The 14,938-nt window shown below is 31.7% G+C and overlaps 1 protein-coding gene across 2 annotated transcripts in view; it reads right to left on the reverse strand.

The window, feature by feature from the left end:
* The window catches only part of LOC106457205 (leucine-rich repeat and calponin homology domain-containing protein 3-like), a 47,154-nt gene that overhangs the window by 18,513 nt on the left and 13,703 nt on the right, over positions 1 to 14,938 (reverse strand). Inside the window, exons 1-2 of one of the 2 annotated variants that reach the window (XM_022383043.1) lie at positions 6,951 to 7,068; positions 1,967 to 2,111 (exon numbers count right to left, since the gene is read on the reverse strand). Coding sequence is in view for 1 of the 2 variants with exons in the window: in XM_013916599.2 (XP_013772053.1) it covers positions 1,967 to 2,111 (145 nt within the window). In the remaining variant the exon portion in view is untranslated. Of the gene's footprint in view, positions 1 to 1,966; positions 2,112 to 6,950; positions 7,069 to 14,938 lie in introns of those variants that run through there. The other variant, XM_013916599.2, reaches the window with a different exon arrangement.

A 14,938-nucleotide genomic window follows, 5' to 3' on the forward strand; every position in this document is an offset into this window, starting at 1 on the left:
GTGTTTAAGTTAAAGTTACTGTGGAAAATAAGTGTATTGCAAAGTTGTATTGAGAAAGAATAAGCTAGTTTTATTTAAGAAAGGACTTGTATCGCTGAAGTTCCTTGGGAAGTAACACTACTTACAAAAAGAGTTTAATTTTCTGTTAGCTTCAAATCTAGAGTTACATTATAACATAAAACATGTAATCTAAAAACAACTGTACACAAGAAAAAAAAAAAGGGTAAAATTTTTGGAGTGAGATTCTTTATATTAGGGACAAGCTTACTGTAAATTTAAAAATAAATACCTGACAAAATAAAAAGCTATGTGCCAAAACAGTATAAAATACTTGTAATAACAAAATATTTTGTTGGAATTTTGGTCAGTATGCACAAGTCAATTCAAATAAGAATTTACTTAAAATTATATGAACCAGCCAGTGATAATTTCTGTCATCGTTGTATGTTATAAATTGTTTGTTTGTTTTCAAGCACACAGCTATACAATGGATTATCTGTGCTGTGACCATCATGGGTATCAACTCCAAATTTTAGAGTTATAAGCCCTCAGCACTGAGCCACCAAGGGCATGTTAAAATTAAAAGATAACTTAATTTTTCATCATACAATCAAGTTAGGCTTCAAAGGCACACTCATCAAAATTAGAGGTAGCTTAATATCACAATGAGAGCAAAAATTAATTTGCATTACTGACAATTTAAGTGCTTGTATCGCACAACATTTCTGGATACTCAAATTAGGATTTGGCAATAGTTGAATTTATGCTAAGTAGTACTGCATTGCGATGGTTAAGTTTTCATTGTACAGTACCAAATTTTCCAATGAATAGCAGTACAGTACGATAGCAGCCCCTAATGTTGATACCTAGTGAAGTACATTCTGAACACGTTCTTCTGCTTTCAGTTAACTATGAAGAATCATGGAAATAGGTAATTTTGTTCCGAAAGTATCTGTTAAGTCATAAACTTCCTATAGAAAGTATTGTTTGCCATAAGGTGAACAATTCAGACAGAGATGGTTAGATACGTTTGATAGTGGAAAGTTTGCAGCAGTATTTACCTAATCGATTAACTTTTTTTTTATATCTTTAACAGTGAAAAATGTTAAATTTCTTTTATCAAAAGCTCCATGTAGCTGTAGGCCTAATGTAACTGTGGCACAAAAGAAGTTTTCAGGCTATTTACAGTTTTTTGTTGTAGTAAGACAGAATAATCTCTGACATTCAGAATTTCTAAAGTACTGAATAATTACCTAGATTTGATCAATTAAGTCCAATGAACACACAAGATGGTGCTGAGTAAAAACTAAATTACTGAAATTTAGTATCTAAGTGTACAGTATCATGAGTAATTACAGCAACTATCATACTGCTATGCAAGCAAGTTTTTTTTCATTTTTTAAATAAATTATGCATGTAATAAATGTATTCTATTCTGTGTTGTTAAATACAATGACACATACATCCATTTCTTAGTAACAGTGGTTATCAGTCCAGTTTTGTTGAAAGTTTTGTGTGCACTACTGTAGTACATGTGGCTTGGTACCATAATGTGCAATACCAGAAAATTTGTTGCAATACTAGATCTCAAACACTTTTTTTAACATAAAAATTCCTAGAAAAAAAAAATCGACCTCTGAAGTACTGAAGTAGCTGAGGGAAATATGAGGGAAAACATTTTGATATCTAACCCAACTACAGATACATAGAGCTATATGAAACAGCAATCCAACACGAATATTAATAAAATTTGCAGAAATTGGCTATATATAGCTAACAATGACAGGTAAAAATAAACAAGGAGACAACAAATCATCTGTGCCTGAATCTAATACAGACAAAGTGATATTGGAAGTGTATCTAAGATTGGAGAAACAAAACTTAAACACATATATGCATGTACGAAAAAAAAAAATATCATGAAAAAGTCACACAAGCAGAAAAACATGAATCAATCTCATCATACCTAAGGTTCAGGTAAGTTAGAGACTGTAAGGTAATTACAGAGTCTGGAAGGCAACGAATCACATTATGGTAACACTCCAACGCCTCCAAAAGAAAAAATTCACAGATTTCTGTTGGAAGTTCACTGAATTTGTTTTTTGATAAATCTGAAAGAATAAATAAATATATATCAATATGCATTTAATTAATGTCACCAACATACTGTACTCCTAAAAATCCTATAAATTTTAAACTTGAGCAACACACATATATATTAATATGTATTTAATCAATGTCACCAACATACCGTACTCCTAAAAATCCTATAAATTTTAAACTTGAGCAACACACATATATATTAATATGTATTTAATCAATGTCATCAACATACCATACTCCTAAAATTCCTATAAAGTTTTAACTTAAGTGGCATGTCTGTCATTGGGTGTATTTTGAATTTTCCTCTATAAACAAACATTGGCACCAACAGATGGAGTTAAGAGCAAAGATATCTAAATTGAAGAAATGGTAACCTACATTTCTCCTTACCCACTATCACTTTTTTTTTATTTTATGAATTATGAAATACTGTAAGGAGTCTTTCATTCTTTCTGGCAAACCCTTTTTTTTTTTACAAAACACATGAAACTATTTCACAAACATCCAGTGACCTAATTTTTCCAATTTTTGAGTACCTCTATAACTTTGCTGCAGATTTTACCTCTAAATAAGGTTAGTTGGGCATAGTAAAGGTTACAGTAATTAATGTACTCATACTAAAATCTATATGCTTTGTGATTGTTAAGTCAAGCAGAAAGTAGGCCAAGTAGTGTATTTATATTTCTTTTTCATACAAAGAATCTCCTTAGCAAAATCTATATTAGTATTTCAAAATAAATAGATAAAAACAAACATTATGAAACTGTTATGTATATTTTTTCAGGGCACTTAGAGACTAGTTTTAAATATATATTTCCAAAAATGAAGATAGATAATCACAATTTATCATTCAATAAACAGTATAAATACACATAAATCACTACTGATTCCTATTCTTACAAGACCCACACAATTCATATAAATTAATTTATACAGCAGGCCTACAAATTACACAATGTTTTAGTATTATACACGTATGTTATTAGTACTTAAGACTGACAGTACCTACACAATGGATGTTTTTTAGAATCTATTCAAAATAATATACAGACAGGACTTGTTATTAGACTGCTACAATATACTTCTTACCTCCATTATTTTGAGAAAAAGAAATTATGAAATAAACAAAAGAAGTTCGCAGACACAGAAAATTGGTTGATTTGTTTATAAACATTGATGCAACTGTCTATGAATTCTAAAAAACAATTACTTGCTAATAAATGGGAATAACTATATAATTTGCGATCCATTCATGAAACTAGAAGTAGTTCCCAGTTCTACTTGCTGTGGAGTTACTAGAATCTTTTATTTTAAAATTGGTCTTATTACAAGTCTTTTACTGCTTGCATTTCTATTACAATTTTAAAATCACAGGCCTGCTTGAGAGCTATTCATGAAAAGATGCAAAACAGTGGTCTCAAATCAGTGGATTGCAGGCCACATCAGGCTCTCAAAAACTTGACTTAATGGCCCAAACTATGATCAGATATTTTACAAGTTAACAAAACTGTATTATGGGGAATCAAGTCTTATTTTAGATGATGATCATAAAATTATGTGCTGGGCCTGAACTTGTTGGGGGGGGGGGGGGAGGCCCAGTGTGGAAAATAATTATGGATCACTGATGTAGAAAACCAAAACAAGCATTGATTGCTGTAGTTGGTTTATTCCATTGTAACAGAATTATATGTGATTCACACAGAGCTGCCAATACTCACCCACTGAGCATGAGAATCAAGCATTTGGACCTATTCTCAATCTCAGAAACATTAGCAAAACAAAATATCATGTTTTGATCAAACTAGCAACTTTCTACAATGCATTATAGTTGGTTGGCTTGGCTGGATCCAGACCAAAATCAGCATCGTACTGATCAAGGAAATGCATCAAACTGCACCATTTTGCTTAACTAAATAATATTTTCTAGGGAAATCATACATCCAGACACCCCCCCCTCCCACTTCAAGGCATTCCCTATCATACATATCTATTTGAGAGAATTAAATTTTACCACATCTAAAAGTCACCAGCCCTGTCTAAATGTTATTAATACTTGCTAATTATATTATTGGAGTTTTATATCTCAAATTTTACCATATTTTTCTATTTAGAAAAAAAATATTATTTCAGATCTTTGATTATTCACTTTTAGAGAAAACTCAGTACTTACAACTTAGAAACTGTTGCTGATATAGTAAAAAAACATTAGATTTTATGTTCTTGTTACCTTTCTTTTTACCATACATATTTCTTTAATTTGCCATCGCACAGCTAATTTTGACAATGATATCCACTTTTCAACTCCCTGCCTTTAACAGTTAATGTAATCAAATGAAAGTCATGTTCCAGTAACCAAAGTTTTATAAGTTAAAGCTTTTGCCAATACAAATAAACACTACATAAAAGAAAATACGATATCTTTAAATATATAATAACAAAAAATTAATGAAAACATAATTTTTAAATTTTAGCTTAATTATACTACGAAAAAAGTGAGTGAGAGTGTGCAGATGAGAAGGCAATGGTAGTAGTTCATAGGTTGTGATGCTAGAATAGAAAGAATGTAATTTGATTTGAATAATGTATAGACAGCCCCTAATCTGAGATCTATGTATGCATACTGTGTACTCATGTTCAATATTCAACAAACAGAGCAACCTTTTTGGTATACTATCTTTCTTTTCTCTCATACACTCATCTCAAAAACAGTGATGTAAAATAAGCATGGAGGTACCAGTTCAGTAAACGTCTTACATCATCAGAAAAAAAAAATTACACAGCATTTTACTTCCAGATGGCAACCATATGGTATATGCTTAGTCATGTGTGCATCAATTGCATTTATATATATATATATATTGCAAATATATATATATATATATATATCGCAGGCCTTAAACTTTACAAGATGTGATAAGAAAAATATGTGGCATGTTTTTCTAAATATAGTGATATCTTATCTAATTTTAAATAAAAAAAAAGCATGAAAGAAATATGAAATTAATATAATGATACATGTAGTCTTCTGAATCTACTAAAACCTTCACATTTGGTCTAATGACTGAAGCTCTGACCTCAGTCTTTAATGTCAGCAAAAAATATTATTGAAGGTTTTGCTACTTTTAGCTTGAGTGAGAGATCAAACAACTTAATCACTACAAAAATAATTAATTTAAAGTTATATTTTAAAATAATATGATGTCATAGTTCAAAGGTTAATCATCAATTTCTTTCTATATTTTTGTTCTCTGGTGTATTTCTTTATACTTATAATTACTGAAAAAAGATCTTTCTGTGCTAAAGGATGTAAAACTTATAGTAAATAAAATGTGTAACCATAGGAATTAAGTATTAAACTGTGCAAGTTACTAAATATTAAATATACAAACACAGGTACCTTCATGTAAGACTTCTAAACCGTGACACTGTATAGTTTAAATGGCCTCACACTATATAAATGTTTCTAAAGCCTGATCCCTCATACATATAATAAAAGCACTGTCCTCATCTTATTATTTTATGTTTATCATATTATGTTGCATTTTTATCTTGTTCTTTTTTCATTTATGTGATAGCTGATAGTCCATTAAATCTGTCACTGACTTCAGCAAGTTGTTAAGTACAATGACATTTATTTACTCTAGCTAAACATGTATCATATCAATGAAAATGAAGTGAAACTGAACACAGTATCTGAAATAGTTAAATATCAGTTTACAAAAAAGAAGTTTATTATCATTATTCAAGCTACTGCCTTTTGTCTGGTAATTCATGTTGTCAAACTCTTAAAAAAAAGTATAGTTATAGTAATCAGGTGGTTGGAAAAATTACAAGTGATACAAGTAGCATGTGAAAACAAAATTAGAATAAACAATGGAGGAAAGCTACAATAAATTACAAACAATCTACTGATAACCAGAGCTAGATATGAGTGATCAAAACAGGTAGTAATTGCAAAAACAAAATGTAGTGATAAATAGTTTAAAATCTTATTGTAGTTACAATGAACAAATCACTTCAAAATGCACAGAATCACAAACAATGAAAAAATACATAAAGTCCATAATTGTTTTTTACAAAGTGATTAAAAAAATCTAGATGAAATACAGGCAGCAAGCCAGTAACATTATTTGATGAAGATGAACACTTTTACAATATGAAAAAAGTAATAACTTTAATAAAATTAAATAACTGATGTGTAACTAGATCATGATTATGTATAAGACAAGGATATATAAATGAATTACTTCATTATAAAACATTAAGGCCCAAGTTTGAAACTTATGTCAAAATAACCTTGTTAAGAGAACAAGTGCATGGACTATATTGTTCTTCTTCTTCTAATTTGCTTTCTTTCCACCTAATAAACTGCTTTTACTAAGAGATAAAAAATCAGTATTAATTTCTCCATGTTATGCTCAGGTTTAGAACCTCATGTTTTTTTGTTTGTTTGCTTCTTAATCTTTAAAAAAAAACAACAGAAAACTACAGTTAAATGCAGTAGTTAAATATTTTTTAAAACATTACAAGCTTCTCAAGTCAAATTTTAACAAAATTCTGTGGAAGATATCTAAACTAATAATGTCTGAAGTTTGATGGCCTACCTTAAAAATAATTCTAAGAAAGATAACATATATAATGTGGTTTTACACAACACTGTAAGTCTAGAATGTTTGGTGTTGAACAAGTGTGCACGTTTTAAAAACAGTTTTATTCCTACTTTCCAACATAAACTCTCTTTGCGATAATTTCACGCATTAATAAAAACAATAAGTCATACAGAACTTTGCATAGTTAAGTCAAAGACTAATGGCTAAAGAAAGCAATGGATTTGATAATTTACAGACCAACTGATAAACTGGAATTCCTTAGACACCCACGGCATCAGTCATGGGAAATTAATGCACAGTAACCAGGAAAGGGATTATTGGGTCAAGCTCATGATAAAAGAAGGCTGATAACAAAGCTTTTCTGACAAAAGAAATGAAAATACAAAAACAAACATTTAATCATTCTTGTACTTTACTTGTTCGAGTGATATATATATTTTAGACTGCTTTTGCAGCATAAAAGTTGTTTTTTAGACAATATATAAAAGCAAATGAGATAAATTTATGTATAGTTTTGATGATGTCAAGCGTTCTGAATACTGATCTTCATAACATTAAATTCCAAGCAAAAGTATCTGTCCCCAGTGACAGGAAAAGTTAATATAGCAAAAGTACCTGTCCCCAGTGAGAGGAAAAGTTAATATAGCAAAAGTATCTGTCCTCAGTGACAGGAAAAGTTAATATAGCAAAAGTACCCGTCCTCAGTGACGGGAAAAGTTAATATAGCAAAAGTACCCATCCCCAGTGACAGTAAAGTTTAAGTTAATCTATCAATTTAAATTATTTTGTAGCCTTTAAAAACGTTAATTGTATTGTACTCTTGGTTTCACTCAGAGCCAAAGCTCTGAGCTATTTATACCGCCCACCGCGAAAAGTAATTGTTGAGCATTTCAGTTATGCTAAGAGCCGCTCAACAATAACATACTTTAAATCTACATTTTTATTCTTTAAGTTACGTCACATTTTGAAACGTGAATATAGTGTGATTAATTCCTAATAACTTAACATAGAATATTCTGCTTGCGAAATAAAATTTGGCATCAAAATTATTCATGCCTGTTCTCCTGTCATTTCAAAAGTGCCAAACGGGAGGCAGACAAACGTTCGGACAAACGCCAAAATTCGCAGATTAAACTTGGTAACACGGTAATGTGTTTATTTTATTTTTTTAATTATAAGCATTTTGGTTGATAATTTAAAGCAACTCTTCAGTAATAAGGTTATTCTTATCCATACACCAACTTTTATTTTTTCATACATTTTTCACATCATAATTCAAAGTGGAAGGAACGTGAATAATACTAAACTTGACTTCCAGTTCGATATCCCCCTATCTACGAAACACGTGCCAGGGCGGTTGTGTCGCGAAGCGTATAAAGTCTGAGGTTGTGTCAGTATGCTGGATTTACTCACTCCGTAATCATCCAGCGTTTTGAAGCCAAAAGCCGTCTTTTGTTCTCTGAAGTGACAAAGTTATTAAGATGAATTTTATAAATTGAAGTAAATACTTTTATACTGACTTTTTTGTAGTGAAGTTAATAATTATGTTAACACGTATAAAGTTTCTACTATAAACTAACGAAAGTTACAGTTACAATTCAAATGTTAATGTATGTGTGTTTTTATTTGCTAAATGTTTCTAGAAGCACTAACACAAAGTATTTTTTAAACATTTTTAAGACCGTTATTCTTTATATTTCTTTTCTGAACTAAATGCAATTTTCAAGTTTTTTTGTTATAAATCCAATCCAGAAAAAAAATTCACCTTGGGGTTAAATTTTAATTTGTTTCAGTAGTTTAAAGTACCTTACTTGCACTAATACTAAATACTGTTACTGGCCGATATGGTTGGGTAATTATTGGCTATCTCGATATCGGCCAAGAAAATCTTAATTGGTGCACCCCTAATACACAAATTAAATATATCCTGCCCCTTGTTAATATGGTGTTAAAAGTGGATACTTACTTGTATCATTAATATTCAATTTCTCTCACACTTTGTTTTTCAGTTTATCCAGTTTATATATAAACCCTATCAAAATGTTGAGGTGGGTGAAGACCCAATAAATTCAGCTGATTACCTCTGAATCATTACGTACGTCATGATAATGCCGAACTTTCTACCCTTAATCGATCCCTATACATCATGCTTACTCATGCCTTTTAATTTAACACTATTCTAATACACGTTTGTTCAAACTTTCATGAATCACTTAACTTGTCTTGGCATTCTATAAGTTTGTATATATATACTCCGAAAGTTCGTTAATTATCACTGACAGTACGGTGAAGATGAACACCCCGTAAACTTGTATTTCGTTCCCGTGCTTTGGCGGTGTGCTTTCTGACATACAGAGATTTATTTTGTGTTGTCCCTTTGTTCAATTATCTGCACTGAAAGAAATCCTGTTGTGAGAAAACGACCCATTACAAATGGCTAAAAGTAATAATTTCTTGATGTAATGAAGTTTTTCTTTCGCTCTTAAAATAACTTATGTTAAGATCCCATATAGCGTTTAATATATATACACAGACATGCGTGTGTAACCCTGAAAACGGTATGTGCTTATCAGGATCGCGCTATACAAAAACTGTCATAAATACTCCTCACAGAAATTATTAATTAAACAGCCCTTCGTATATGACTTATTGACAACAGTTTTAACTGGTATAAAATCGCACGCAAAACACTGACAAAGTGGAAGTGGGTACGTTACTTTCACCTATTGAAAGTTTGAACATTATATCATAATGAAAAATCGGGCCTATTACCAGCGGGTATTTCGACTAATATAAGTTTATATAGAAAAGGGAGGGGATACTACCACATAATCATTGTTAATCTGGTTTTTGTCCAGTATCGTGTCATTTCCATTATAAATCTTATACATTTAAACTATTAATACCGTGAAAACACGAATTGTAAAAGAAAACAAAAACTCAATTCCCTAAACACGTAGGTTTGAAAATGCAAATATTTATTAAACGTTATAAAGGGGGGCGGGAGAAATACCTTAACTAATATTATAAAAGTAGTTGTTACAGTCTTTCAATAACCAAGGCCAACCATATTTTTATTTTTGTACCACCCGCATACGTGAGCATGCATCTGAATTAGTCTTTCCCCTCAGACTCAGCCGCAAGGCTTCTCCGACGACATGGTATAGATGTGAAAATTTCCAGACACGTTAGTTATCACGTACAGGACAGTTCCCACTAACCCTGCACACCCTCATGAATAAACAGGCTGTACGAGTACAAGCAATACATGTATATCCTTATGATGACACAAACTTAAACAATGCTCTAGAGTCTAGAGAATGAGGAGGGGGGGGGGGACTTCCAAAGCCTTGGTATGATTACTATATTTTCGCTATACCAAGCTAACAAATCGTTTTTTATTATTATTACTCACGTTTCATGCTGACCTTGGCAGGCTGGGTCGGATTTATAAATCATTGCCAAGTGAAATGCAAGAAACCGCATCATTTCACAGGAATGATGACCGTATTTATAAAACACCTACTCACCGTGGCCTCATTAAGACTCACTAAGACACAAACGACGTTCTAACGATATTTGAATAAGATAAGGATTATGTCTTTAAGCACACCATTGTTGCATCATGCAGGGTCATTAAAAAAAACAAAAAACATGATACAATACACACGCTTTTAAAATTCAGATTAATGCTGCTACTGTATAATACGCTTCTTTTCCTTTCCAGATTTATTAAAGATAAACTACTTCAAACCATCTGGTTTAATACACGTTAAACGACACTTTCCACGCATGGCGTCTTTCGTGTAATTTTCTATACCTGATTTTTTTCCCGTCAAGTACACGCACTCAGTAGAAAAGGCTTTCGAGACGTTGAAGGCCAAGATAAAACAACTGCCAGTTGTCTGTGTTTTTAAAGTGCACGACAACGGATGTTATATACTGTTCGTGTGTACATTATAATGTCATATTTAATATCTACACACAAAAATATAAAAACTAATTTGTAATCTGGTCCTTTAATTTTCACACACCAAAAATACAACTAAACCACACCTAGTCGACTTTATGAAACTAATAGTTATGAAACATGTCACAACGTGGTATTTGTGCAAGTACACCAACAATAAATGGTATATGGTAAAGAATCCCGAAGTTCGTCTGAAAGGTTTTTATTGAATTTCATCCACCTCTGGACTTTTACTGATGGTGATGTTTCGATCTGTTATCGCATATCAAAAACTGAGACGTTAAGGTCGAAACTTTAGCCTCAATCAAGTTCTAAACAATTGGATCAAGTCCGTTAAAAATCTTACAGGTGAGTTACTACCAATCATCTAAGCCATTTAATATATATATATCATTGGCTTCTGAATGTTTCAAGCTCAAGTATTAAATGTAAAAGCATTTATTTTTTATTGGTACAGAAAAAATTTAATGCCAAAAGACAACCCGCAACATGACAGCGTACACGTACACGCAAATGAAAAGGGGTTAATTTATTTTGTTGTTAAGCGCAAAACTACACAATGGACTAACTGTACTTTAACCGCAGCTGGAATAGAGCCCCGAATTTTAGTGTTTTAAATCCTTAAATTTATGCTGATCCACGGGGAGGGAGCAACATTGCACTGTTGGACAGATGTTTTACACGAAGTATTGCACTGCAGAACTAGCGACAAGAAATATCTGGCTGAAAATGAAATTATGCGAACACACCACCATTCGAAAAATAATACAACAGATCTAATACTTGTGACAAAACTCATGTAAACTACAGATCCGCCTCCACATTAATCTTAATTCGTCCGTTTCGGATTAAAAATCTGCAAGAGGCCTTTCGTTCAATACTAGAACTCGCCATTTGGGCTGAACGAGGAAAGACAAAAGTTACATGCAGTATATAAATTTAGAAGTTACAATTTAAACGCCAAAAACTAGTGTAACATTAGAAACTAATAGGCTTAATTATGGGGATAAAAATCATGTAAACTGCAGGTTCTCCCCCCCCCCTATCGGTTGAAGTTAATCACCAAATTTTTGTTCACTAGTTATAATTTACTACAACCATAAGTTTCATCCCTCTTAAAATTCTTTTTAACAAGAAATTACATTTTCGCTTAATATACAATTACCATGTCTTTTCAGAAAAAGAAAAATCATCTTGTGTGAGAGAGATTGATAATTTGTATGCGCATAAATTAAATATCTCATGATTCATACAGCTAATTAGTTAAATCATGGTTCTGATTCATCATAATTAAAACATGTATTCTCAAATTACTTAAGCGGTAATGCTTAAAGCTTTAATCTCGGCCGATGTTTAGGACTAGGACCTGACTGAAGTAGCAAATAAACCGTATCGTAAGCGAAAGTTGAACGACCTCAATATTCCTTTTCAAAAAGTTTAAAGAGTACGAACTGCTTACGATTCACGATATTTTATCTAATACTAGACTTGTTACCCTCTATGCAATTTTGTACAATAGCTTCTGTAATTTCTTTGATGTTATTACTGGTCACATAATTCGTAGTACACACATAAAATAGACGCTGGAAAAAAAAATTACACGCAAAAAACGTTTTCCTGCCTTGCTTTACTGCAAGTTTCATCCCAGTATTTATATTTTTCCGGCACACGTGATTATCTTACAGATGTGAGGCATGTACATGACAAAAGTGCCTACGATTTTTTTTTTTTTCAAAGTAAAAAAAAAGAAGTAATTCACATAAGAGCATGTGTTTTAACAACAACAAAATTGCACATCTTCCCTAAAACTTATAACATCGTACGCCGTTTTATCTTTTGGTGTAATGGAAAGAACTGTTTATTTGTTTTAGAAATTGTAATGTCATTAAAGTACATTCTAGAGAATTCTGTTCTTACTGTCTTCAAACTCCAGTGTATGACTATAGCTTGATCCACTCCAGATATACTTGATGCAGTAAAAATGGTTTTACATTCAAACCAAATAAAAATGCTCCAAAATTTCCAATCTAAATACTTCCTGGATTAAGAAGATAATAATAATAAAAATACATTTCTGGTTGAAAAGCATGAATTTGTGTCTTATTACAAAAATTATATTGACTGCTCACCAGAGACCTTTCTATTGTAAGCCTAGATCAGCCAGTAATTACTGGAAAGTTCTATCTAAAAACGTTCAATAAGTCAGATAATAGTAAATTCATAATCTTCATGGTGCGAAAATGGATGGATTTCATATTTTACGGCTGAGTCCTTACAGCTGCAGTGAAATATGAAACTAAAAAATAAAAATGCAAGTTAAGCTTTGTTATAAACTTTCCAGTGAAGCGAGAATGGTAAAAAGTTTTATTTGCTGAAGATAACTTGTATACCATTATTAGTGAAAAAAAAAGTAGTTTAAAACATTTCATCTGAAAGTACCATGCAAGCATGGGTTATTTCACTCAAGCAATGACAATTTAGGCAAAATATTAAAGCAAATTAATTGGTGATACAAGAAATGTTTTTCGTTTGCAAACAGGTGGTTATTAACCAATGGTACTATTTACAACAGATAAATGTAAAGATGTATACGATTCATTCGGCATGTCCAATGAACTTCGCAAAATCCTGAGAAAATCTCCACCACTCCTCCATCCTGCTCACATCTCTTCTCTTGGCTTGATCCATCGTTACTTCTATCGCATCTCGGACATTGTTCTCCAGTTTGGATGTAGCTCTTCCTCTTTTTGTCTTTCCTTCCAAGATTGTGCGTTTCAACCTGTTATTTTGTCTATCAATGTGCCTAAAAAACTAGGCTTTCTTTAACATTTAAGATCTAACAGCCTTTGGTCAGGTTATATTCTACAAAATATTCCTTCATGCCGTCCACTAAATCCGCAGACTTGTTCTAAAATAGCGAAGGTCAAACGCCTGAATTCTTCTTTCATCTTAACTTCTTTAGTATCCAGGACTCACATCCATACAAAACAGTTGTGTAAACGATGTATAGCACATGAATCTTCAGACTACTCTCGATTACACATTTATTTAATAGCTGTTAAATCAGCGGTTTTCAAATGCTGTGACTGTCAGATTACTACAGTTACTGATATTTAACTACTGAATGCAGGATATTGTTTAAAAGTACACGTATACTAACATCAGCTCTCATATAAATATCCCTGCTCGAACGAAGGTCATACACTTGATGAAAGACAAAGTCCATGTCTGACATGTGTGTTGATACTCGCTACTGGTTCATTCAATGAAACGTTTGTTAATACGTTAAGTAAACTACTTTATAAAACTGAGCGAACGACAAACGATAATGCTACTAAAAAAATCATCACATTATATCTCACATCTAGATTCTATAACATTACTTAAGACAAGAGAAGTAGCAATAGAGAGATATATAAAATAGTGAAGGATTAAACACATATGTATCAAAGTTAAACTTGTGATCAACAAGCTTCATATATTTAAAGATAAAATCGACTACTGACAAGTCAAATGATTATTGTGGGTAGGCTTCACTATTCGCTCAGGTTTGTTGTATTCAAGGAAACTTAGCTGGTACTCTTATTATTCACTTTGGTACCAAACATCTGGCAGCAACCCGCTTTTTCTCTTAAAATGTCTATCATGATGCCATATATACACACAACTAACATATCTCCGCTTGAAACGCATTTTTTGTTGTTGTTTTTTGTTTTGAAGGGGTGGGGGTGAAGCTTACACTAAGTATTTTAAGCGAAACTTTTCAAAATTCAATATGTAACTTAATAGTTAATATAATTTGAGGCATATAGTTCCATCTACAATTTTAATACCGATTATTAACAAATACAAACAGAACTGTTTGGAAACGATTTAGCATTTACTTAGATTAATTTTTTCTGGACAAATAATATGGCTGAAATATAGGTCACGTAATAATTGAAACTGATAATTTGTATAATTTTAAGAACTATATACAATTTGTAATTTAACATATGCAATGTGGTAAGTTTTATTTTAAAATGAAACCTTAAAATTTTGTTTGTATTATCTTTTACTATTACAGAATGTGAATATTAAACACAACAGAACTAATGACTTGGTAAATTGTCAAAATTACCCTTTTATATATATACTTCTATATGTTTTGAAAGATTGTTTATTGGTTGGTTTATTTTGAATTTCGCGCAAAGCTACACGAGGGCTATCTGCACTAGACGTCCCCAATTTAGCAGTGTAAGACTAGAGGGAAGGC

The sequence above is a fragment of the Limulus polyphemus genome, unplaced genomic scaffold, assembly GCF_000517525.1.
Source record: "Limulus polyphemus unplaced genomic scaffold, Limulus_polyphemus-2.1.2 Scaffold303, whole genome shotgun sequence".
Lineage (NCBI taxonomy): Eukaryota > Metazoa > Arthropoda > Merostomata > Xiphosura > Limulidae > Limulus > Limulus polyphemus.